Source organism: Phyllosticta capitalensis (genome assembly GCF_038381095.1).
Source record: "Phyllosticta capitalensis strain CBS 128856 chromosome Unknown BKA78scaffold_6, whole genome shotgun sequence".
NCBI lineage: Eukaryota > Fungi > Ascomycota > Dothideomycetes > Botryosphaeriales > Phyllostictaceae > Phyllosticta > Phyllosticta capitalensis.
Genome location: NW_027117444.1, coordinates 398710 through 423634, shown reverse-complemented (window position 1 = coordinate 423634; position 24925 = coordinate 398710). Strand labels below are relative to the sequence as shown.

The 24925-nt window shown below is 56.3% G+C and overlaps 9 protein-coding genes across 9 annotated transcripts; 4 read left to right on the top strand and 5 right to left on the bottom strand.

Moving 5' to 3' along the window:
- Positions 1-135: 135 nt before the first annotated feature.
- On the bottom strand, positions 136-1091 carry BKA78DRAFT_145277 (uncharacterized protein). The gene has a single exon (XM_066882864.1). It carries the CDS (start codon positions 990-992, stop codon positions 429-431), a length of 564 nt encoding a protein of 187 aa, XP_066743137.1. The 5' UTR covers positions 993-1091; the 3' UTR covers positions 136-428.
- BKA78DRAFT_315961 (uncharacterized protein) lies at positions 939-1618 on the top strand. Its single transcript, XM_066888593.1, has one exon. The coding sequence runs from the start codon at positions 991-993 to the stop codon at positions 1357-1359; it is 369 nt and encodes a 122-aa protein (XP_066743136.1). The 5' UTR covers positions 939-990; the 3' UTR covers positions 1360-1618.
- A 1706-nt stretch (positions 1619-3324) lies between these two features.
- BKA78DRAFT_145264 (uncharacterized protein) lies at positions 3325-4094 on the bottom strand. The gene has a single exon (XM_066882862.1). The coding sequence runs from the start codon at positions 3964-3966 to the stop codon at positions 3454-3456; it is 513 nt and encodes a 170-aa protein (XP_066743135.1). The 5' UTR covers positions 3967-4094; the 3' UTR covers positions 3325-3453.
- Positions 4095-5111, top strand: BKA78DRAFT_145265 (uncharacterized protein). The gene has a single exon (XM_066882863.1). The coding sequence runs from the start codon at positions 4222-4224 to the stop codon at positions 4999-5001; it is 780 nt and encodes a 259-aa protein (XP_066743134.1). The 5' UTR covers positions 4095-4221; the 3' UTR covers positions 5002-5111.
- Positions 5112-6859: 1748 nt separating this feature from the next.
- On the bottom strand, positions 6860-9190 carry BKA78DRAFT_315958 (uncharacterized protein). Its single transcript, XM_066888592.1, has 2 exons — positions 8200-9190; positions 6860-8137 (listed from the first exon to the last, which is right to left on the bottom strand). The coding sequence occupies exons 1-2, from the start codon at positions 9082-9084 to the stop codon at positions 7286-7288; spliced, it is 1737 nt and encodes a 578-aa protein (XP_066743133.1). The 5' UTR covers positions 9085-9190; the 3' UTR covers positions 6860-7285.
- Positions 9184-13208, bottom strand: BKA78DRAFT_145248 (karyopherin Kap123). The gene is made up of 4 exons (XM_066882861.1): positions 13080-13208; positions 10709-13022; positions 9787-10526; positions 9184-9737 (listed from the first exon to the last, which is right to left on the bottom strand). Exons 1-4 carry the CDS (start codon positions 13123-13125, stop codon positions 9592-9594), a joined length of 3246 nt encoding a protein of 1081 aa, XP_066743132.1. The 5' UTR covers positions 13126-13208; the 3' UTR covers positions 9184-9591.
- Positions 13209-14364: 1156 nt separating this feature from the next.
- Positions 14365-17204, top strand: BKA78DRAFT_315955 (uncharacterized protein). Its single transcript, XM_066888591.1, has 4 exons — positions 14365-14614; positions 14687-14846; positions 14906-15017; positions 15070-17204. The coding sequence occupies exons 1-4, from the start codon at positions 14606-14608 to the stop codon at positions 16829-16831; spliced, it is 2043 nt and encodes a 680-aa protein (XP_066743131.1). The 5' UTR covers positions 14365-14605; the 3' UTR covers positions 16832-17204.
- Positions 17205-17257: 53 nt separating this feature from the next.
- Positions 17258-21564, top strand: BKA78DRAFT_315953 (sterol-sensing domain of SREBP cleavage-activation-domain-containing protein). Its single transcript, XM_066888590.1, has 3 exons — positions 17258-17836; positions 17890-21334; positions 21424-21564. Exons 1-3 carry the CDS (start codon positions 17555-17557, stop codon positions 21537-21539), a joined length of 3843 nt encoding a protein of 1280 aa, XP_066743130.1. The 5' UTR covers positions 17258-17554; the 3' UTR covers positions 21540-21564.
- A 2189-nt stretch (positions 21565-23753) lies between these two features.
- BKA78DRAFT_353400 (uncharacterized protein) lies at positions 23754-24878 on the bottom strand (the record flags this gene model as incomplete). Its single annotated transcript, XM_066891551.1, has 1 exon — positions 23754-24878. The coding sequence occupies one exon, from the start codon at positions 24876-24878 to the stop codon at positions 23754-23756; it is 1125 nt and encodes a 374-aa protein (XP_066743129.1).
- Between the last annotated feature and the right edge of the window lie 47 nt (positions 24879-24925).

The following is a 24925-nucleotide window of genomic DNA, read 5'->3' as shown; positions in this document are numbered from 1 at the left end:
AGAGAGGGAGGTTGAACGGCTGGAGTTTGGTTGGGCTTCTGGTATGCCTGTGAGTTGGCGCGGCAACTAACCACCCATCCATGCCATGCGTCTTCTCCAACACCTGGCGCATACCAAGCCGCAAAGGGGCTAGTGTGGTTGGACATATCCGCTCGGTCTTGCGACTCAACTCCCTTCCGCAGGAAACTCTCGTTCGTCTTTCTTTCCTGCCACTACTTGCGCCGTCTACTATTTTCCTCGAAACTGATCTTATTACTTTGCTAGACGACAACTGTGGATGTAAACACCCATCGATACATCACTGCGCATGCATGACAGAGCACCGCCCAGCGCAGCCAGCTTGTCACCTCTTCTAGCGCATCACGTCTCCCGCTTTCACCACCCATCCGCCTGCGCAGCCTAAGGCGCCTACCTCTAGGTACCGCGACCTACTGCAGGTACTTTTGTCCATCACCGCGCCTTTTTGTTTCTGGCCATTTCATTTCACGCCATGTCAGTTTGGTTAGAAGAACAACTCCTTTTGTCGGAGATGCATTTTCCTTCGTTTCTTTTTCTTGTGCATTGCGTTTGTGCTGGCCACCAAGCTGGCCCCCACGCATGCTAGCAGCCCCGCGTGCTGCCGTGTCTTTGCCTTTGGATTTCTGGCTCGAGCTTCTTCGCTCTACCTCTACCTCTTTCGCAAAGTTTCCTCCGCCTCCTTGCTGTTCTGCAAAAGCCGCGTGCAGATGCACATCGCGTGCACCAGCGACACATGGTACGCGCGAAGAAGACGATACGGAGCGAGACGAGGTCGGCTGCATGCTTGCTTGCTTGTTTGCTTGCCGCGGCAGCGGCGACGACGCGGCGTCACGTTTCACGCGTCTGGCGCAGCACAGATGAGCAACGAGGCACTGGTTCGCGTCGTCGTCGTGTCGCTCGTTGTCGGCTGGCTGGGCGCCGCCACATGTGCATGCGTGCAGTGAATGGTACGTGGACAAAGTACCTCTGTACATGTTGTGCTACACGAGTACCCTAGGTACGTACTTGGGTGGTTGGGTTTCGCTCGGTTGGCTGGCTGCATGTTGCAGGAACAGGCAACGACTTGTCCACGCCGACGCAACTCGTCACAGCGCGGCGGCGCGTGAAGCAGGAGACGGCGGTGGACTGATGGCAGTCAAGAACGACGAGGGAAGTATGTGGTTCGTGCCATATGGGGCGCGTGTGCGCAGAGATGGTGTTACCTTCTGGACCCACGTACGCATGTGGATGGCCTCAATGTGTTTCTGTCGTCATCGGCCTCTTCGCCATCTCAGCCACCTCTTATTGTGGCCACAGATTTGCTGCAGCATGGTTTATTTGCTCCTTTTTACCTACAAATGACAACAGCCCTGGGAACTCATAGGGTCGGAGCTCTTGCCCCCTTTTCTCCGCCCAGACAATCAATTTCGGAACATGTCTTTTCGAGCCAGAGCCAGAGCAAGGCTCAGAAGTGTCAAATCCTTGGTGTTGGCAGCCACCAGCTCCTCTTTTTCTCGCGATGATTCCTATTCGCGAAGTACTTCCAGACGACGTACCATACGGGTAAAGTCGCGCCCTTTAGCCCCCTCATTTCTTACAGCGCCATCAATACAGCTCGCATACCAGACTGCATACAATATTTCTGCATGTCGTTCAACCAGCCAATCAGACAAGTATTAGCAAATTAGTTCTCCGCATTTTTCTCTACTGCTGGCTGCAAACGCGATTGGCTCGCGTTGGATAGGGAACTAACGGCTCGACCTGCAACCCGCATAGCGATCACCACCACCTGCAGCGACGGGTGGCCGGCTCCCGAACACGGACGGAAGTAGGTCTGCATCTACATCGGACGACGTCTCGCGGCCAGCGGAGTGGAGAAGACAGAGTGAGGAGGGAGGGGAAAGAGGAGCAGAGGCAGAGCGGTGAGTGAAGAATCGACCGACATGACCTGGACCGCGTGGGTGGAGCTCGTGCCGCGCTGCTGGACGAGTGACTCTTGCTAGTAGAGCTTGTGGTCTTGTCACGCACCACGAAGACTTCTAAGGTGTCGAACAAATCCTGAGGCCAAGACTTGCAGTGTGTGCAAGCTCCGCCCCGGCCACGGGCGGACGACTCACTGCCAGCATCGAGAGGTGGTCAGGTGCAGTGCAGCTTCTCAGCGTTCAATGACTTGGACCGCCTTCTCTCTGTGTTTAGCGTCGCTCCAGCCACCAGGGAAGCAAGCTTGTCGCTTCCCTGTTCGACGCCTGGGAAAGCTGGGGTTCTCCCTTTTCCGACAACTGCTGGATTGTTGAATTCCTGGCCGCCAGGACGACGCTCCTCCGACCACCGAAGACGACGGTCACTGTTACCAACATCTTCGTTTTTCTTCTCTTCTCCAGATATCTTCAGACATCCCCGTACGCACCCATCCATGCCACCGTTGCCGCCACGTTGACCAATCATGCCCGTTCCGAGGATGTAATTGGCTGGCTGGCCGAGCTGGAACTTTGCGGCCGGTCTCAGCTCAGGACAAGGGACAAGGTTGAAGCAACAGTTCGGCCCTTGCGCCATCAAGACGTCTTCCAAGGAAGAGCACCAACACCACCTGCCACTTGCTGCTCGTTTTCTGTGACTGGGCCGAGTGAAGAGGAGGGCGCTCGGTGCCATCAGCAGCTGCAAAGGCCAGTTTGGATCGATCAATAACGACACAGATCTGAATGCCTGAACTCTGTTGAAGAAGACGAGACAAGACCATCCCACGTCCAGCCAGCCTCGGAATTCTTTCCTTCATTAGCGCGCGCTCTGCGAATATCGGTTTTTGAGACGCAGGCGCCGATTTGGAAATGGCATAGCTGTAGAATTGTGCTACACTGTACACGCTGCGCCGGTGCCTCGATCTCTCTATTAACTTGATCAACCAGAGCAGTACCAGTGCGAATAGGCAAGCAGCAGCAGCGGTGGCTGCGAAGTGGCTGTGCTGTCAGTGCACAAAACCAACCACAGGATCCAAGGACTTCCTCAAAACACAGGAGATGAAAAAAGCCACACGCTGGACAATGCCGTTGTTGCAGCTACATCGCCCGCGGAGCAATCAACTCGAAACGACAACAAGAAAATCGACGGGGAAGAAAAGAAAGCAAAGCAAGCGGGTGGTCCAAGCGATAGCAGCAACAACGGCACATCACTGCTCTCCTCCACAGCAACAACAGTCGTAAGGGCCGAAAGCGCGGTTCCAACTCCGCGGAAGCAGACTGATGATGCGCTCAGCTCGCACCGTCCCCTCGATCACCAGGTCTCAACGAGCAGCTGGCAGGCAGGCAGTCCAGCCGGGACGCAGTTGTTGAGGAAGCGGTGAGGGTCAAGTGTTCAGTTGCGGTCAATTTTGACTTTACGAACACGCCGACCGGCGACCGATTGACCGGACCTCTTGGCTGGCCAGTGCCCGGGCTGCCTGGGGTATGCACCGCCGCAGCCTTACCGCGAAGGCGGACGGCGCGCCCACCCGCGCGAGCGTCCATGAATCGTGGTGGCTAGCCAGCTGAGCGAGAAGGCTAGAGGGCTGAAGGGCTGAGAGTCAATCGGCGCGCAGCGCACCGAACCGGATGACGGCACACACACCCGCCTGGCTGTCTTGACGTTTCTGCTCCTCCATCCACCAAGCATCCTCAATACGAACGGGAAGGATAAGCATGTCCGTGCTATCCGTCTTGGACATGCGCCAGTTCTCGGTTCTGGCGCCGGACTGCCTCCTGTTCCAGTGCCTCGAGTCACGAAAGGGCCCTGGCTGATGCCATGAGCGGACGGCACGTCGCTGCGAGATGATGAGAAAGATTTCCGTTGTTGTTGTCTGGATGTTTGTTGTCGCAACTGCCGCAATGTGGCCGGTAAACCTAGGCACAACGAACCGTACATGTATGTATGCGCGAGCGGTAGGCGCAGGACGTCGACGGAAAGCGCCATGATTTGCCTGTTTGCGAGGTCGTCCATCCTGGAGTTGTTCAGTCTCGTCTCGACCCTGTGTCGCAGTGCATTGAGCTGCAGTTGGACTGACCAACCGCAAACTCGAAACACGCAGCAACGGCCTCCGAAACTCTGAATGACGAGCTGCAGATCATGACATCCTGGCTCTGCTCTGCACCGTCCCCTTTTCTTTTCTTTCACTTCTCTCGTTTATGCTATACTAATCATCCGCCTGTAGGTCTACCCAACCCACGGCCGTAGGAGCAACCGTGAGGCCGTTGGATGCATGCAACACCGAAAGCTAAGCTCGACCTTTTCCTTCCCCCACCATCCGTGGACACCACCCCGTGCGCGCACATACCCATTGGCCGCACGCACCCCCTTGCCCCACCCCCGCACTACCCGCTTCAGCCACACCACCCCAACCACCCCCTGATCGCCCTTTCCCGTTCTCCTTCTCCCTTTTCCGCATCCGACCCTCCACCAGCCACCAACAAGCAAAAACATCCACCGGTTATTCTGCCACTGAGCCCTACCAGTCCATCCACCCGTTCACCTACCGCACCACCTCCTGCTGCCCTGTCGTGTTCGAGAAGCCAAAAACAGTCAAGCTATGCGATCAAAACCGAGTTCGAGCGCGAGTCGCGGGTGCAGCTTCGCTACCCGGTAGTGATGCCGACAGGGGGTGCACCAACACAAGCTTATCCAACGGCGGCGGCCCTACGTGCGCAAAGCCGTCGCTCCCAGCCTTGCCCGGACACCCAGCCAAGCGACGGACGGGGGGCGCGGCGGCGCTCGGCTCGGATCCTTGACGGGAGCGAGCGAGCGGTGGAGGGAGTCGATCTGCCGGCGAGCTACGGATATACTTTTGTGATTTCGTCGGTGGCTGCGGAGCTATGTGCACAATGGGAGCGAACCACGGCGGACGCTGCCTGCAGGCAGTGGTGGGTGGGGAGACTGGAGCTTGCAATCTATCTGAGCTGCGGTGGCGCGACGATGCGAAAACGAGGAGGTATGGGTGGGTGCAGCGGAGCGTGTGCAGAGGGAGAGAGGGCTGGTTGATGGAGGGGGATCGAGATGTCGAGTTTCGGTGCAAGTTCAAGACGGCGGGCAGGTAGACAGGCAGGCAGCAAGGCAGAAAGGCACACGGATAGGAAGCCTTCGATTTGAGGCGTCAGTTCGGCTGAGATTTTTGAATAGGCATCAAGGCAGCAAGTGGATCGATAATTGATCAAGGGCGCAGGGGGTATAAAGAAATGGGCATTGCGAGAAGAAGTAGATTATGATTTCAGGAATAGAGCAACGTCATTTGCACGTTCTGAAAGTCGAATTTCAGGGACGAGGGGCAAAGACTGGGAAAAGTCGTTGTATCAGCAGATACAAGATCTGGTTCTCCAAAACAGCCGCTTTGTTTGTGAATGGCAAGCCAGTCGAGAAATCTCACAGCCATGTCCTCGAGAGAGGAAGCACGTGGGGGAGTGCTAGTTTCTGAGAGGAGCAGTCGCCCGCGATCCGCGTGCTTCGCGACTTCCTTCTACAGCCGAACCACAGTCAGTGATGAAAAAGTTGCCAATTCCAAGTCTTATTGTTGCGACAAGAACGCAAGAAGGCGGCGAGTACTTAAGCCCCTGACAAAGAGGTTTTCCTCTCAAAGGACTGTAATGAGGAGTATTTAAGCACTTGTGTTTGAGTGCGCTATGATTTGGAGGCAGGCCGATTTTAGATCCCTTTCGTTCCCTACTGTGAAACCTTACTAAAAGACAATGTGATACCCAGTCGCTCCCAACTTCAAAATAGAAGATCACAGGGAAAAGGTATGGATTTGTGGCAACATACCAACTGGGAAAGTTTTGTCATCTTCGCCAATATCTCCTCCTTGCTCGCTCGCTAAATCGCTCCAGCGCAGTCTGCGGCTTGCTCTATATACACCATGCTGGAGGACTTAGCAGTTGTACCAGGGCGCCGACATGTGATGACACACAGCACACAACCGCCCAATTCATCAACAGTGCTAATATTAGAGTAGTAGTAGCGCAAGGCCGGCCGGATGTAAGAGTACTCAGCAATGAGCAGCGAGCAGCTATAGCTGTTTTCCTTCCCAAGTCAACGACAAGAAATAAAAGACAACAAGGGGGAAGGGCAAAAAGGAACCGAACCGGCTGGAGTCGAACTAAGAAAAAAGAAAAACAAAAACAACGAGCTGAGGCGGGAGTCTGCGACTCGGACTTGAAGTCGGGTTTTGCGCCACAAGTCACAGGTTCTATCCCTTGAATAGATAGAAGGGTAACCGATGGCCTTCCAACCCAGCCAAGTAGGCCGTACAGCTCGTTGAAGTTGAAGGGACAATGAGGGAATATATACATCAAGATTGCAAGTTGTGTCCCTTAAGAGAACACCCTCGTGGCCTACCAACGCTGCCAGTCGATCCACTGCCGTCCGACTCCATCCCGGTCCTTGCTAGTAGGTTGGAATTTGGGGAATATAAACATGGCCAGTGAATGCGAAATGCAGATACAGACCCGCTTCCTGGCCAGCTGGAGCACCACAGTTAATATGAACGTCATGTTTGCGCCCGTACATGCGAATCGGCTGAGGGCGCTGGGCTGTCGGTTTTTCACCCGTCCTTGCTGGATGGATTTAGGTCACAGAGATGGCCATATCCGCTCAACTTCCAGTGCTGTCTATAAGCCTTGCGCGAGAATCTAGCACTAATGCATATACTCCATATTGCGGGGTGCACGAGGAAGAAAGATGACAAGACAAATACTCAGGTATATTAGTGTCGACTTTCGGGGAGAAGTAAAGTCTCCAGAGGCTGGAAGAATTGGGGCATCTGAAGGGATGAATGTGTGGAAAAGAGGACAGGGGATGTGGGTCACGCACCACTTGTGATAGTGAGCGGCCTTGTTTACAGTAGCGAGCAGCGCGGTAGTATGGTCCGTGGAGTTCGTGGAAAGAGTATGATAGATGTGTAGGTATACAGACGAACAAGCTTAGCTAGAGCGGAACGGAGCAGAGCAATGAGGCCAAACAGTCGATCCTAATTCCCCCTGCCAACAAAACGCAGAAGATGATCGAGTAGTAAAAATACAGACAGCCCAACCGAGACAAACAAACCAGGGGATACAACCGCAACCAACCGCTCAAAACCAATCCCAATCGCATGTCCTCACTCAAGGTCTGTCTTCCGTCACTCAGCGCATGCGTGCTCTCTATTTCCGTCATTGCCTTTGCTGCTCTGCGTCTGCTTGCTTTGTTTTGCTCAACGTCATCTGGCACTCGCCGTCCCTCATGCTTTTTGGGCCTCTCCCAACTGAATTGGGATGATGCTTTGACGTTTCTTAACTTATTCCTCGCCATCGACCTGGTCCGCCCAGCTCGTGCCCTTGAGCGAAGAGATGCCAAAGCTCTCGATGCGCGCGGGCGGGTCTGGCCGCTTCTCCTCCTTTACAGCATCTCCCTTGGCTGTCGGCGCGTCTGTCTCCGTCTTGCCGTCTTTCTGTGTGGCGTCTGCCTCCTTTTGGTCGGTTGAAAGATCAGTGGCAACAGTGCCGTTCGTGCCCGTGGTCTGTTTGGCGTTGGGGAACGACAGTTGCGGCGCCGCCGTCTCCGTGTTGGGTGCCGCTCCACCGGACGGCGTGCTCGATGATGGGAGTTCGGGAAAGTCGGCGGTTGTGGGGACGGCTTGTGGTGCCGGCGCTGCTTGTGCTGAGGGATTGTGGTTACCGCCAGAGGCGCGTCTGCCTCCTCCACGTCGGCCGCCGCGTCCACCCCTCCCGTGCCCATTTTGCGGTGCGTGAGACGTGTCGTTCGAGGTGGAACGGATACTGTCCGCGGACTTAGACTCTGCATCGTTGGCCGCGTGCCTACTGCCAACGACACCTCCATGCGCTCCTCTCTTCGCGCCCCTGGCCCCGCGCTCTGTTCCGCCAAATCCCTCTTCCTTGTCCAGGTCCCACTCGCGTCCACTCTGTGCGTTCAGCTTGCGCATCCTGTTGCGCTCACGCTCTCCCATCATGACCTGCCGGTTCTGGCGGTCTGCTTTGGCGCGCTGGGCGGCTTTGGCGGCGGCTTCCTTTTCGCGCTTTTGGTATTGAGCGAGATCGGCTTCGGCGCGTGCGTGGGCGGCCGTCAGACTCTCGTTTTTGAGCTTGATGGCCGACATGCGGGCAGCGAGTTGCTCTTCGGTGAGGCGGTCCTGCGTCAGGTCAGCACGATGAACGTTGTATGGAGGGAATTGTAGAGCTGTAGTATTCTCACCTTCTTGATACCTCCCGTAGCGCTTCTGTCGCCCCTAACCGCGCCTTCTTTTCTGACCGGTTTGCCGGCAGCGTCCTTGTCCTCTCCATCTTGTCCATCCGCAACCGCCTGTTGCTCTCCCTCTGATTTGGCGTTCCCACCATGCGCAACGTCCTTTTCTCTATTCTGCGTGCCATTGGCAGACGCGCCGGGCGCAAACCGCGATCCAGCCAGGCCACCAAGCCCGCCTGTCGGTGCTCCCCCGCGCGTACCACCTCTTCCACCTCTGTTACCACGGCCCCGTCCTCCACGGAACCCGCCGTCTCTTGCGCCACGTGCACCAGCACTTGGTCCCGTGGGCGGCGGCCGTGCCACCGCGTCGACAGGGCCAGAGGGAGGGTGGTTGTGAGAGGGCGGCGCACCGCCGCCAAGGGCAGCGGCGATTTCAGCAGCGGCATCGGAGGGCGAGCTGGTTACGGCGGTCTCGTCTTCGACAGGGACGGGCGTCAGGTCGACTTCGACCACCGGCTCGGCGACGGGCGTAAAGTCGTCGTCGAAGAGGTCGTCGTCCTCGCGCGTTTGCGCAAATTCGTCCGCCATGGGATCGAGGCTGTAGATGGCAGGCGGCGCTTCGGGGGCCGCCCCGTTGGTGGTCCACGACGCGTCTACTGCGGCTGCGGCGTTGGTGGTTGCAGAAGTGGAGGTGGAGAGTGCCGGCTGCACACTCGACTGCTCGAGAGCGTCAGGCTCGGGCGCGACTGCTCCATCGCGTGGAGAGGAGACGTCTTCGGCCTTGTCTGCGGGTTTCTCGTGTGGTGGTGGTGATTGCTGTTGGTGTTGCGGTTGCGCGGCATCGGGCTTCGCCGAGCCTGCTGCAGGTGGAGTGGCCCAACGCGACGCAAGCATTGTCGAAATGGTGTATTGAATGTGTCTGATTAGTTTTGGATAGCTGGAATCCAAGATGAGTGGAACTATGCGATGCGACAAGAATGGATGCGCGTGGTGAAGAAGTGAGGGCGAGAATGCTTTAAACTTTAGTCTGTTAAGTAGTCTGCAAGGATGACCGTGTGGCCAACGACCCACGGTAGGTACCGGTCCAAAGTCCAATCCCACTATTACACCAACCCCAACATTCTAGTTCCATCACGCGATCAGGTGCTCTTGACTAGCTTCAACAAATCCAATTGTTTGAGCTACATGTATGTACCGTGGAAGCTATACGCATCATGCAAAAAACCTCCCTGGGTCGTAACTCTACTCTAGTGGAAAAATCCCCCTTCTGTCCGACTCACGCCGTGGTATCCCAATTTTTTGGTTCGTCATTATGCTTTCATTCTATCATCCACCCAGCAAAGCGATTGTGGTATCAAAACTAAACAAATTCAATCATCATCGGTACGACTGCACCGTTTTTTAGTGGCCCTGCAGCTTCTGGACAAGCGAGACGAGCGCACTGCGCGTCTCCTCGTCCAGCTGCTCCTGAGGAGGACCAAGGACCTTCTCGAAGACTTGCATCAGCTGGGGCGTCAGCTGCTGGATGGTGGGCTCCTGGTGCTCGTCTGCAGAATGGTCAGTTTTTGCAGTCGCAGTAGATTGCAGTTGACTTACAGAGCGTGATGATCATGCGGTAAACAGGAGCATTCTCATCAAAGTCTTCCCTGAGAGGGAGGAGCTCCACCAGACGGGGGAGAACCTGTCCAAGAGGAACGCGGCTGGGGTGCCTGACAATCATGCGGCTGATGCAGCCAGCAGCGTTGTCCAGCATACGAGCCTGCTGCTGGTCGTGGAGCATGGGCTCGAGCTTGCTGAAGATGGTGTTGTAGTTGTCAACAACGAGCTGCTCGTTGTTCGACTTCTCGCAGAGCAAGCCGATGGCGTAGGCAGCGTTAGACCTAGTCTCCGGGTCCTCGTCGGACAGACGGTGGACAATCAGCTTCATGAGGGCAGGAGTGAATTCAGTGACGGCGCCCTTCATGTTTCCAATGCAGTCCGCAATGGAGCCAACGGCGTTGCTGCGCTCGAAAGACTCTTGGCCACTGGCGTACTTCATGACGGGCTTCTCAAAGATCTTCCAAAGCTCGCTAAAGTCCTCACCAAGAGCAGCCGACAGGCAGGTCACGCAGTCAAGAGCGACCTCAATGACAAGCCAGTCGTACTCGGACGATTCCTCGAGGATCTCATCGTCCTCCTCACCGAGATCCTGCTGGCAAGCGTGACGCTTGGTCAGGATGGAGATGAGGTGCTGAGTGAGCTGAGGAACGACGTTGCCCTTTTCGTTGACAAGAATGGCGGGGCCAGTGAGCTTGAGAGTGGCGCCCAAGTCACGGAGGATGTCGGTAACGGTGCCACTGTTGAATTTTAGTCAGCTTTGATCCCCATTAAATGAAGAAACAGACAAAGCGTAAAGAATTTGATCAGTAACAGAATCGCGTTCACGTCAACCGCAATTTATGCGTCAGAGTGAGCTGGGTAATAACGAAGAGTTGTCATCCTTTCAAATGTTGGGGGGTTAAAGGAAAAATGCTCTTACCGGTCCATCTCGTCCTCGAGAATTTCGAGAGTAGCAGTCATGGCAGCTTGGCCAAGCTTGACGAGCTCTTCCGTGGGTTGGGTCTTGAGCGGGATACCAGGTTGCCACTTGGCCATACCGCGGCCCTCAGCCATGCCCCAAAGGCAGGCGTATGAGCGCCAGAGAGTGCCAATCGCAGACTTGCGAACGCCCTCGTACGCGTGGTGAACCATCTTCAAGACCATGTCGATGGTCTGCTCGAGGTAGGGCAGGTACTTCTCGCGGGTAGCGGTGATGACGTCGCCAATAACCTCAACAGCAATCTCCTTCTCCATGGCGACAGCAGTGACCGCGTTGAGGTCATCCCAGTCGTCTTCGTCCTCGTCATCCTCATCAATGACATCGTCGTCGTCATCGTCGTCACCAGCACTGGCGACCTTGACCTTCTGGCCGGCAATCGTAACTTCCTGGCCAATGAGGTCCTTGGCCTCCTCGCCAAGAGACAGGTCGAGGTCAGCCTCATCCTGCTCAAGGCACTTGATGAGGCCTTGGACGACACCGTTCAGGTACGGCTCAAAGTCTTCCTCGTAGACCTTGGCCATGGTGCTCCATAGGATGTAGCTGGTCTCACGCAGGCGAGGGTGGTCAAGGTTGAGAGCCTCTTCCGAAGCCGCCATCAGGTCATTGACGTAGTCCTTGAAGGGCTGGGGACCCACTGCACCAGCAATCTTGCCGATGGAGTCGCAGACGACGCCACGCAGGTCCAGCTCCTCCTGGCTGTTCTTGAGCTGAACATAGGGTCCAAGAGTCTGCATGGTGGAAACGAAGAAAGGAAGGAAGGCTCCGCCCGCGGCCGCGGCCACAGAGCCAACGGCACCGACAGAAGCAACCTGGGTCTTGTAGTCTTCGTGGTTGAAAAGCTGGTTGAATCTGGGCACAAGCTCAGTAACGTACTTGGCCGCGTCCTCCTCGTCGAGACCTTCGATCAGGGAGTCAATAGCGTTGCAGCTACCGCGGACAATCTCAAGGGCGCGCTCCTTCTCGGCACCCTGGGTCGCGCCGATGGCCATGTCGAGGTTCTTGACAAGGGCGGGAATGAGGCTGCTGTGCTCCTTGGCCATCTCCTCGGCCAAGTCATCGGCCAACCGAGCAACGCCGTTAAGCGCGGCCGCGCGGACCTTGACCTCGGGGTCTTCAAGAAGGCGGAGCGCAAGGGGAAGGATCTCGCCAAGCTGAGTAGCAATGAAGTCGGGGGCACCCTCGACACACATGCCAAGGGCGAGAATACCCGCGCGCCTGTAGTCGGGGTTGCTGTTGTTGACATAGTTGCCCATGGCGTGGAGAAGGGGAACAATGACCTGGTTAGGAGGCAGACTTTGAGAGAGCACATCGAGCAGGCCCAAGGCAGAGCGAGCAGGAGTGACTTCCTCGTCCTCGCTGGAGAGGTCGCCGAGTTCAGTCGAAATGTGGAGCGCGGTGAGGGTAAGCTTCTCGCCAAGCTTCTTGCCCTGGACCTTGAGCTTGCGGAAGCGGACGCACTGCATGAGGAACGCAAGGGCTTGCGAGCGGATGTCGTCATCGTAGTTGGTGTTGGCGCCGACCTGGTTCATAAAGTTGACCAAGTCCTCAAAGTGCTTGTTGAGGAGCGCCGACTCGCAGCCGAGCAGGGTCTGGAAGACCTCAAAGGCCTGCATAGATTGGTCCTCGGCACCAGCGTCAATGGTGGCCTGGAGCACCGCAACCATGTGGGGGAGAATCTCCTCAAAGAGCTTCAGGGAGTGCTCGTCCTCTTCCGGGTCCAGAAGCATGGCCACGCGGCTGAGAGCAAGCATGGTGTTGACGCGAACTTCCAAGCTCTCTTGGTCCTGGATGGTCTTGCTGAGGAGGGTGAAGAGCTCGGCAAAGTTTTCCGAGAACATATCACCCATGGTCTCAACCAAGGTGTAGATCATGAAGACGGCGACTTCGCGGTGGCGCACGAATTGGCTTGCCGCAGCCTGCTGCAGGGTCTGGGGGAGCTCCGTCCATTGTCCGTCCTCGAGGTCGATCTTGGCCATGGCGGCAATGACGCGGGCAGACGAGTGGCGCACCAGCGTGTTTTCCTCGTTCATGGTCGCCTCGAGCAGGCCATTGCGAATTTGAGGCTTTTGGTCTGCAGGGAAGTTGGCCCAGTGCTTTCCAACAAGCTTTCTCGCCTCGACAGCAGCAAGCTGGCGCAGAGGTTGGGAGGACTCGGTGGAGACGAGAATCTGGAGCAGAAGGGAGAGGGACTCGGGCGACTTGTAGTAGTCCCTGTTGAGAGCAGCGGTCGCGGCCTTGACGCGCTCGGTGTCGGCTTTTGCAAAGTCAGTAAAAGTGTGGGCGCGCGGGTACTCGGCGGCAGTAGACTTACGCTGCATCAAGCTCTCAAGGAGCTGGACAAACTGCTGGTGGTCCATTTTCGCGGTGATTGACCAGACCAGGCAGCAGAAACGAAAGGGGTATCACAAAAAATGAGAGAGGGTGTTGGAGGGCGCGAAGAAAAATAAGATGGAGCTGTGGGGAAGCGCCAACATTACTTTTTTCCATTTGTGAGGCGGTGGCAGAATTGGCAGGCAGGGATCAGCGCGTTTAGGCGGTGCCAGGTGGGCGGTGGCTCGAGTCGCGCGGCCGGCGGCCATGAAGTCCTCCATTGCGAAGTTCAATATGTACAGTCCATTATGGAACTGCTCGATTTTGTAATATTTTCTCCGAGGGATCTCGTTGACCGCACTAATGTAGCCAGGAGCGAAGATGACAATGCAAAAATTTCCTCCCTGAACTACCAAAATTGACATGGAGCTCAGTATTCTTCACCTGTCTGCATGTGTGGGAAATACTATCCCTTGCATACAACCGTAAATTTGAACCAACACAGCGCAGGATATATAAGCAAGCATTTTGTGAAGGCGTCCGCGAAGAGTCCGGATCAGAGACCCAGAGCCAGCTTCCAAAGTACTGGTTGCGACTGGAAACCACCGAATCTCGTCACAGGACTGCTGTGATATCGCCGACCTCCATACTAGTACGGCGATCAACATGGTCAGCGGTTGCGCCACGCACGTTTCTACAAACCAAGCACGTTTTCCCGGTGGCATATAAAATGTGCTGAAGGCGTGCGGGTATTTGTGCCGGCAGTTGTGCGAGTAAGCTTAAAAGTTGAGCAGGCTTTTTGGGTTGGTAGCATATATTCCGGATTGAACAATGCTCCTGGATACTCCGTGAGATGCTGTATCTGCCATGAGATGGTTTTGGAGGCAGTCCGAATAAGCTCATCTGGTCCTGGACCCGATTCCCCGAGCGGTGATGACTGCAGCTCGACGACGTAATTCCAACCGCAGTCCCGATTCTTGACCTCGTTCCGCCAGCCATCTCAATCGAGGGGGAATTTGCATTTCGTCTGACGATGTTTTGATGGACGGGGAATCGTCCATGTACTTCTCGGCGGCGCGTTGCTTGCAGGCGGCACCGTCGGAAACGTGCAGAGTGGGAAAACAAGCGTTGTCAGTGTATACCTGGGATGCTCGATATAAAAAGTCAACATGCGCAGTGGACGGGGGCGCGTAGAGGTGTAAAGTCATGCGAGGTGGTCATGTCGTCGACGTGTGTTGGCTGAATCGCCAACCCGCAGGCACGTCGCCCGAAAAGGTTTAGGCTGAGTCGCTCTTTCCGCCAGTACAGCAAACCAACTGAACGTCCCCTCCAAACATCCATTCTGCAGCTCAGGTCGTCGTGCCATATCTCGGGTCCATCTTCCTACCTCTTCTCCTTCACATCATATCCGCAGGCACCTTGCCATCTCCTTGATACCCACATCCTCAAGCCTCCGGACGCGTTCCACGACCAGCTTCACCCCCGACACCTCACGCTTCCTCCTCCGCCTTGCAGTCCTTCGCCCTCATGGCCACGGTAAGAACATTTGACTCTGACGCGCCCACCTTCTCCTTGTATCTTGCCTCGCTGACAATTCTCATCATACAGCAACCCCCAAACCAACCGCGCGCATACAATGCCGCATTCCTTCCCAATGGTGGTCCAGCCGCCAGCGGTCCCGTACCCGGCGCGGCTCCACTACTCCCCAACAATGGACGTGTGATACAAACGCAGAGCTCGAGGATTCTCTGTATTGCTGATGTGCGCGGTAAGCTCGCACCTGAGGGGTTTCAATTGCGCGGCAAAAAATTGCTGACAGCGCCACAGGCAACCTCAGGTCTCTGAACGAGCTGGCGGATCAGGCCAAAGCAGATGCTATAATCCACACTGGCGACTTTGGTTTCTACGATGAGCGCTCGCTCGACCGGATCGCGGAAAAGTTTGTTGCACCAGCATCATGATTGGGGTTTTCACTAACAACCTTGCGTCAGGACTCTCCGTCACGTTGCCCAGTACTCTCCGCTGCTGTCATCGGCCGTCAAGAACTCCATCGCACAAACGCCCGCATCGTCCCAGTCCTCCCTACGCGAACGCTATGTCCGTGAAGGTCTTAAGCTGTCCGAACTCCCCGACTTCCTCAACGGCACGTACAACCTGAAGGTTCCGGTCTACACCGTTTGGGGCGCGTGCGAAGATGTCCAGGTCCTTGAGAAGCTGCGCTCGGGAGAGTACAAGATCAACAATCTACACATCATTGACGAAGCACACTCACGCCTCGTGGAAGCCGGCGGCATCAAGCTTCGTCTATTGGGTTTGGGCGGCGCTGTCGTCATGCACAAGCTCTTCGACAATGGTGAAGGAAGGACCACCATTGCTGGTGGCCAAGGAACGATGTGGACCACCCTCCTCCAGATGGGTGAGCTTGTCGACACTGCGAACCGAGTTTACGACCCTACCGAGACACGCGTTTTCGTCACCCACGCCTCTCCGGCGCGCGAAGGCCTTCTGAACCAGCTCTCCGTCACTTTGAAATCCGATTTTTCGATCTCGGCTGGTCTCCACTTCCGCTACGGCAGCTCGTACAATGAGTTCAGTGTGAACCCCACCCTTGACCATTACCGTGGCAAGCTTGCTGCGTCTCGTGCCTCCTTCAACGACGTGTGGGAGACTGTCAAGGGCGAAGTTGAGCCTGCCGTCGCCGAGAATCCAAGCCAACAGGCACTTCTTAAGCTCGCCTTGGACGTTGTCGAGAAAATGCCCACCATTGCCAATGGTGGCAATCCCTTCGGCGGTCACGTCGGTCCTGCGACAGGCCAAATTGACGAGAGTGCATTCAAGAACATGTGGAACTTCAACTTGGCGGACGCCGCCTACGGCTGGCTCGTTCTGGACATTGACCAAGGAAGAATCGGCACGGAAATGCGCGCTCAAGGCTTCAACTTTGCTCACCGCGGTGGCAAGGTCAATCCTGCGCCTGCGGCAATTCCTCAGACCGGTGCCCCCGCGCAACCTGCTCAGGCTCCTGTCCCCCAAGTGGCCCAGCAAGCACGTCCAGCTCCCGCTGCTGCCAATGCCGCTCAACAGGCAAAACCGGCTGCGCAGCCCACTCGCTCCCCTGCGCCTGTCACCCCCAACGTCCCTATCAAGCCTGCGACACCCAAGCCCGCCGCAACTCCCAGCAACGCCAATACTCCGTCCACGCAGGCTGGAGAGAAGCAAGCTCCAACGGACTCGAAGCAAAACGGCACATCCACCTCGGAGAAGCCTGCCGAGTCCAGCACGCAGAAGCCCGAAACTAACACCCGGCCGCCAATCCACGGTCTCTACATTACGAACGCGGGCACTGAAGAGGATGCCAAGAACCTGCTTGCTGAGGAGGACAGGTCCAAGATCACTCGCATCGACAAGCCCAAAAACCCGACTGGCGGTATGACAGCTCACTTCGACCCATCAGAGGATCTGCAGGCCATTTTGAACCGCATGGATCCCGAACACACGAGCGGAAAGACCAACAAGCCTTTCGCACGCATCTTCAGGCGCCCCAACCAGAGCAGCTGGGTTTCCAAGGGTGGTGTTCAGGGCAGTGGCTACCGCAGCGGCGGTGCTAGTGACAGCGAAGGCGGTCGTGGACGTGGCGGCTTCCGCGGAGGTCGCGGTCGAGGAGGCGATAGGGGTCGCGGCCGTGGCCGTGGATTCAACAGAGATGGACCGACTGGCTCTTCTGCCGCGGCTCCCGCCGGCGGCGATTCGTAGAGAGATCGCCGCATGCCGATTTTGCAACCCTCTCGAGCTCCATGTTGAGCTCCTGTTTGCCTTTGATTCTGCTCCCCCTGGGCAGCCAGGCTGGCGCGTGCATGGGGTCTCAGTTGCGAGTATTCTGTTCAAGGTGATGGGCGCAGGAAGCTAGGATTGGACTTTTTCTTCCCCCCAGCTGGTCCATAGAGTAGCTCTTTTTCTGGCTTTTTTTCATGTGCCGGGACAGCTGGCAATTTCTTCGCGGGACTGGACGAGTTTTAGCGTGCAATGGCGGTTACGGTTGAAGGAAAAGAATATTCCCCCTGTACTGTAGTTGATGAAATGGAGGGTGTAGCTCTTGTGGATAAATATTTCAGAAGCGCAAGTGACATCATGAGCAAGAATGGAATTGAAGCATGGATCCCCCACCAGCCACACGGATGGAGGGTGCGGCCTGCGGGCCGGCGGCCGCTCCAGGAAGCTCGCGCCTCGCGCCTCACCCTCCATCCCGGCAGACCGACCTTGGCACAGACGCCGTCTGACGTACGGGTACCTACAGTCTTCCCGGTTGATCTCTCACCCTCATCATCCTCTAAAGAATAGCCGAACAATCCGACATCGACATCGCGACCTTATCATCAGTCCTGTCGTCTTCATTCCCCGCCGCCGCCGTCCGCAAGACCCTCGGAGTCGACCCGCCAGCCTACCACAGCCACCGCACAAAAGGCCGACACCGCAGTCATGGGGGGACGTTGGGGAGGCTGTTTGCGACTGGTCACATTGATGCTTGCCGCGCCTCTGGCTGTGGGAGCGCTCTCTGCAGACAGCGGGCTTACGCTCAAGCATGAGAAAGGACGATGCGCCATCAGAGGACATTGTGGTAGTCAGGGTTTCTTGAGCCCTCAGTTGCCCTGTCCGGATAATGGACGAGCAAACACCCCAGAAGCCGACGTGAGGGAAAAACTGGTTTCCATCTGTGGCGAACAGTGGAAGGACACAGACGTATGCTGTGAAGATGAGCAGGTGAGTTTCGCGCTGGAAAGAAACCCCAAGACAACAGCTAATACCCGGTACAGTTGGACGCACTTCAGTCCAATCTCAAACGCGCCGAGTCGCTCATCTCTTCGTGCCTGGCATGCAAGGACAACTTTTTCAATCTCTTTTGCACGTTTACCTGCTCACCGGACCAATCCCTCTTTATCAACGTGACGAAAACGCAGCCCAAGAGCGGAAAGCTTCTCGTTACCGAGTTGGATCATTTGGTTACAGAATCCTACGGCTCTGGGTTTTACGACAGTTGCAAGAACGTCAAGGTCGGCGCGACAAATGGAAATGCGATGGACCTGATCGGGGGTGGAGCCAAGAACTATACCCAAATGCTCAAGTTTCTGGGAGACAAGAAATTCCTTGGGAGCCCATTCCAGATGAACTTTCCAGTCCCAAGCTCGGACCGTTTCCCAGGTATGGAGCCAATGAACAAGAAGCCCAAGGCCTGTAACGACACGGATCCGAGCTACCGCTGTGCATGCGTCGATTGTCCTTCTGTGTGCCCGGCACTCCCAGAGGTCGAGGAAGCTCAGGAATGTAAAGTGGGCCTATTGCCCTGCCTTTCCTTTGCGGTCATCATCATATATTCGGTGTTTATTCTGCTTCTTATCACTGCCGTCACCGGACATGTAGCTGTCCAAAAACACCGGAAGAACAAGCAGGAGCGCATGCGCCTGCTCCAAGACATCGAGCCCAGGGACGACGATGACGAAGGCGACGTCGTACGCGCAGCTGGAATACTGGAGACTCCAACAAGAAGATATCACCTGAACAGTGTCTGCGACAGGCTTTTCAGCCGGATGGGATTCATTGCCGCGGAATTCCCAGCCATGACCATCTTCATTAGCGTCTTCATCGTGGGACTGCTTAGTCTCGGCTGGCTGAGGTTTGACGTCGAGCGAGATCCAGTGCGCCTCTGGGTCTCGCCCGATTCCGACGCAGCTCGAGAGAAGACGTTCTTCGATGACAACTTTGGGCCGTTTTACCGCGCCGAGCAAGCCTTTTTGGTAAACGAGACTGGCCCAGTCTTGAGCTACGACACCCTTGCTTGGTGGTTCGATGTCGAGAAACGCGTCCAGCGCCTGCTCGCGGATGGAGGCGTTACCTTTGACGACGTATGCTTCAAGCCTACCGGAGACGCCTGCGTTGTTCAATCCGTGACTGGCTATTTTGGTGGAGAGATCTCCAATCTTAAACGCGAAACCTGGGAAAAGCAGCTCCGAGACTGCACCGACTCACCTGTCGATTGTCTGCCAGACTTCCAGCAGCCGCTTAACCCCAATATGCTGCTTGGCGGCTGGAACAAGGACATACTGGAGGCCGAAGCTTTGATTGTAACATGGGTCGTCAACAACTACGCTGAAGGCACGGCAGAGCTCGAGAGGGCAGAAGTCTGGGAGGACAGCCTTACGAGCCAACTCCACGCCATCCAGTACGAGGCCAAAGAGCGTGGCTTGCGAGTATCTTTCAACACGGAGAGCAGCTTGGAAGAAGAGCTGAACAAGTCCACCAACACGGATGCCAAGATTGTGGTGGTGAGCTACATTATCATGTTCCTCTATGCCTCCTTGGCGCTCGGCTCCACGACCCTGACTGCGCGATCCATCTTGCACAACCCATCAAATGCTCTTGTGCAGTCAAAGTTCATGCTCGGTGTCGTCGGAATCCTCATCGTTCTCATGTCCGTATCTGCTTCGGTTGGTCTCTTTTCTGCTGCCGGCATCAAGGTTACCTTGATCATTGCAGAGGTCATTCCTTTCTTGGTCCTTGCCGTTGGTGTGGACAACATCTTCCTCATCGTCCATGAGTTTGAGCGAGTCAACCTCAGCCATGCAGAAGGCACTGTCTCGGAGAGGGCGGCAAAGGCACTGGGCCGGATGGGACCCAGCATTCTCCTCTCCGCGACCACCGAGACTGTCGCTTTTGCACTTGGTGCAGCTGTCGGCATGCCAGCAGTACGCAACTTTGCTGCGTACGCTGCTGGTGCCGTCTTTATCAACGCTCTTCTTCAAGTCACCATGTTTGTCTCGGTACTAGCTCTCAACCAACAAAGGGTGGAAGCGAGTCGTGCCGACTGTATCCCCTGCCTCCGCGTTGGAAGAGCTGATCCCGGACTGGTCATCAACGGTGTCGTCTATGGTACAGATGATGAGGGGACGCTTCAAAAGTACATCCGACGAGTCTACGCACCGGCACTGCTTGGAAAAAAGGCCAAGGTTGCCATCATCACGATCTTCCTTGGTCTCTTCACAACTGGGCTAGCCCTAATTCCAAAGATGGAGCTTGGTCTTGATCAGCGAATCGCCATCCCGAGTGATTCGTACTTGATCAACTACTTCAACGATCTGTACGACTACTTTGGCGTCGGGCCACCCGTCTACTTTGTCACGCAAGAGCTTAATGTTACAGAGCGCCAGCATCAGCAGGATCTCTGCGGACGATTCTCAACCTGCAATGAATTGTCCCTGGCCAACACCCTGGAGCAAGAAAGAAAGAGGCCCGATGTCTCCTATATCGCTGATGCCACTGCCAGTTGGATCGACGATTACTTCCTCTGGCTCAACCCCTCGTTGGATTCGTGCTGCGTCGACAAAAAAGGTCCTTTCGACGAGAAGCCCTGCTTTGCTGACCGCAATCCGCCCTGGAATCCTACCCTCAAGGGCATGCCGGAAGGACAAGAGTTTATCGACTATCTTCAGAGATGGATCAAGGCACCAACAACAGGAGAATGTCCTCTTGCCGGCAAGGCAGCCTACGGCAACGCCCTGGTCATTGACAACTCGAGTCTGACCATCCCGGCATCTCACTTCCGGACGTCACACACGCCTTTGCGCAGCCAAAAGGACTTCATCTCCGCCTACGCATCGGCTCGCCGCATAGCGTCGCAAATATCCGACCGCACAGGCGTCTCCGTCTTCCCCTACTCCAAATTTTACATCTTCTTCGACCAGTACGCCAGCATCGTGCGGCTGACGTGCGCCCTGGTCGGCTCTGCCCTCGCCATCATCTTCGTAGTCACCTCGATCCTGCTCGGCTCCATCGCCACCGGCCTCGTCGTGACAATCACAGTCATCATGACGGTCGTCGACATCGCGGGCACCATGGCCGTCGCCGGCGTCTCGCTCAACGCCGTGTCGCTCGTCAACCTCATCATCTGCGTCGGCATCGGCGTCGAGTTCTGCGCGCACATCGCCCGCGCCTTCACATTCCCCTCGGCCTCGCTCCTCGAACGCGCCCCCAAGGCCCGCTTCCGCGCCCGCGACGCCCGCGCCTGGGCCGCCCTCGTCAACGTCGGCGGCTCCGTCTTTAGCGGCATCACCATTACGAAGTTCCTTGGTGTTGCCGTCCTCGCCTTTACGCGGAGCAAGATCTTTGAGATTTACTACTTCCGCGTGTGGCTGGCCCTCGTCGTGTGGGCGGCGCTGCACGCGCTCGTCTTTTTGCCCGTGGCGTTGAGCTTGTTTGGTGGGCGAGGTGAGTAGTCCTGATCTCTCTCTCTCTCTCTCTCCTTTAGTCCCTCTCCTAATAATTGATGGCATGGCTAATTCGCGCTCTCGCAACAGGCTACCTAGACGCCGAGTCGGAAGGCGGCATCGAGCAAGACTTGCGCGGGCGGCGCTACCCGGGCGGCTTGTACGCTGCGGCCGACGACGAGGATTACGATTCGGAGGACTTGTGATGTGCACGATGCGTTGAGGTGCTGCTGCTGCTGCTGCTGCTGCTGCTGCTGCAGAATCTGTTCGCTGCTCGCTCGCGAGTCCGGCTTTATTAGATTATTTGGCGGGTTTTGGAAAGACAATGGCATGCATGCATTACGGATTAGCCGGCCAGCCTTGGGTTGTGAGACGGAGAGCTTTTGACAATACACTTCTTTTCTTTTCGTGGCTTTGCTTGAGTGCTTGGGTGGTGTGATGTTTGCCTCCATTGGGGTTTTGGTGATACTGGACGACGGCTGACCTCTTGTCTTTGTGTCTTGCTTGGCGACATAGGTAAGTGAGTGCTGCATGAGCGGTGCAGCCAGTGCAGTGCCTGTCGGGTGCACTTCTAAAACCTTCTGTGCAGACCCCCACACGCATCCATGGCCCACCTATGCCTCGCGCCATCCAGCCATGACCACGTCTATTCTAATTGTCCGCCATCTCTTGTCGTGAAGCAGAGAGCCGTGCTTGGCTGAAGCGGAAGGCATCGTCCTTGCGACGCAGTGTAGGAATCTGTTGGGAGCGAGCATGGCGGGCTGGAGCTGAGCGTTTGGATGGATGATTTTGGTGGCTAGTGAGTGAGTATCAAAGAGGTGCGTTGAGGCGGAAAAGGAGGTGGTGATGGGTTGTCGCTGAGGTGTTGCGCGGTGGCAAGTGTGTTGGCACTGAGGCATCAAGCAGGCGGGAAGCCAGAGGCCGGCCGTTGAGGGGAGAAGCAGCGCAAAGAAAACTCAACACCAAGACCCAAGGTCGCTGGTCGATCTGCGCTTGAGATGCTGGGTGGTGGCGAAAAGAAAGTGGTGGTGGGAGGAAGGAGAAGGGGGCCAGCTGCCGTGCGCGTGGCAGGTGATTGCCGGGCGACGAATAAGTAGCTCAACACCATGACTGACCGTTGTGAGCTCGGTCGGATGGGAAAGTACTGCTGCGACCCTGAGCGCTTCGTGTGGTTGTCGGCGCTGTCGCGCAGAGTCCACCAAGTGATGGCTCGGTGTCGAGGTTGGCGGCTTCCAGGCCACGGAAGACGTGCTCAGGAGGGCGCAATGCAAACTCAACACCACGCTCGCTCGATACACACTCCCATGAAAGCCACAGCAATGGCGACAATCACCTCAATCGCCATCACCACCAATGCCGCAACCTCGAACCCATCCATCAGTCGGCCAGATATAAACCCAAACCGCCACTCCACTCTCAATGCCCCTTCCCGCGCCGGCCTTAAGCTGGGATAACCCGAGCCCGCTGGCGTAGTTGGAAGGGGCCGGTCGCAGATAACTGGGTATAGGTAAAGAGTTCGATCCCAGCCTGCACCATTGGACGTAGTTGTAATTATACTGTACTCTATAAATCCTTTGGGATTTTGATATATCCTGCGGTCTACGAGCCGCGGGTGAAGTTTTGCTCTTTTGTACTCTGCCCTCTGCCCCCTTTCTTCCCATCCTGCTTCTCTTCTGATTCTTTTATGGTTGTTGGTGTGGTGTTAGTGGCTTTTTACCTTGTGCTTGATTGAGCCCGCTTGACGACGGCCGGTAGAGACTGGCTCATCACCGCCTATTCGACCTTCACTGATTGGTCCACTTCGACTAATGACTTCTCCTCTCTGCTTCAGCTCACCAGGTTTGCCGTATATCGTACTCTCCAAACCACGGAACGCTGAAGAAGTGTAAAGTGGAAGAAGACGAGCCCATCGGCTCTGCGACGACAATGCCAGCAAGAGCTGATCATCGATATCACTGGCCGCGTTCGCGCCGACAGACCTCCCATGCCTCTCTTGAAGACTTCGAAAATTGAGTGTCGTCTGTTGGCTTCGTAGCTGCTGCCATTTTGCTGTCACTTGCACGCGAGGCACTGGTGGGGCGGTGCAGAGGCTGAGGAAGGAGTGACCAGACGGGCGAGCAGGACTACGTCTTCGCGACCTGGCCAGTGTTATCGGTTTGCCGCCTACTCAGCCCAGCGAGTGACAGTCGAGAGGCGAGCAGAAATTACTGTGGGCTTCTGCACTAGGTGCTTCAGGTAGGAAGTCTAGACGGTTTGGCGTGATTGACAAGTTCACGGTTTGATTGCTCCTTAAGTTTCCTGTCATGGTCGACTCGGATACTTTTCCCCCTGGAGTACATATGCGGTGAGAAGAAGCTACTCTACGGATACTTTCCAACACAAGTGCTGCTTTTTGTCTTATTCGCGTGCCTCCACATCCCTCACGCCGCAACAGTCTCCTCATACTTGGCGATAATCATATCAAAAAGCCTCAGATCCTGCATCGCATCCTCAGGCGTCGTCTTGATTGGCCTACCCTTAGCAAAACACGCGTGCATCTCCTGCAGCTCCGCCGTATACGCATCCTCATACGAGCTCAGCAGCTCCCTCGTGACAAACTCGCCGTGCTCGTTGACCTCGGACACGCGCACATTGATGGGCAGGCCCTTGACGTACGGCGAGTCGTAGTGGATCGACACGCGCTTGTGCTGGCCGTATACGGCCAAGTGCGCGTCGAACTCTGGCACCGCGTCGATGCCGCTTTCGTACGTGACGGCAAACGGCAAACCGGCACCGCTGCGGTTCTTGAAGTTGAGGATGGCCGAGTAGAAGAGCCCGTTGGCCGACACGCCGCCGACCGACTCGGGAAACCCTAGCACCTCGCGCATCAGCGAAATGTCGTGCGAGCCCAGCGAGCCCAGGAAGCGCCAGAGGGTGCGGCGCTCCGGCGTCGACGGCTTGCCGCCAAAGGCCTCGGCGAACAGCGCGCCCAGCATCTCGTCGCGCTCCGCGCCGGCGCTGGAAGGAATGTCGTCCGTGTTCTTGACCTGGAAGGTGCCCGATTGGTCGACGAACGACTTGTTTGGGCCTGAAAAGTCGCGTACACGCGCATACAGGATTTGGTCGATGCTGGCGACTTCGCGCTTGAAGGCTTGCAGAAAGGAGGGCGCGTAGCGCCTCATGTACCCAACGAAAACCCGGGAGCCGCCAGCAGCGTGGTTGGCGTCGACGATGCGCTGGGCGGATGGCACAGAGAGCGCGAGCGGCTTTTCGATGAAGACTTTCTTGCCCGCTTTAAGTGCAGCGATGACGTATAGCTCGTGGAATTCGTCGGATGTGAGGACGAAGACGAGGTCAACGGCTGGGTCATTGATGACCTCGTACGCATTGGTAGTTGCTTTGGGAATGTGGAATTTGGCTGCGCAGTGCTCGGCGTTCTTTTTGGAAATGTCGCAAATGGCCTCGATGGTGTAGAGATGGGAAAGGAGACTGAGCGCGGGCAGATGGATCACCTGTGTGACCTCGCCAGCACCGATGAGTCCAACGCGAAGCTTTTGAGAAGCCATTGGATCCAATTGATGCCCTTCGAGCTTGTTTGTGTTTGCGGTTCAGC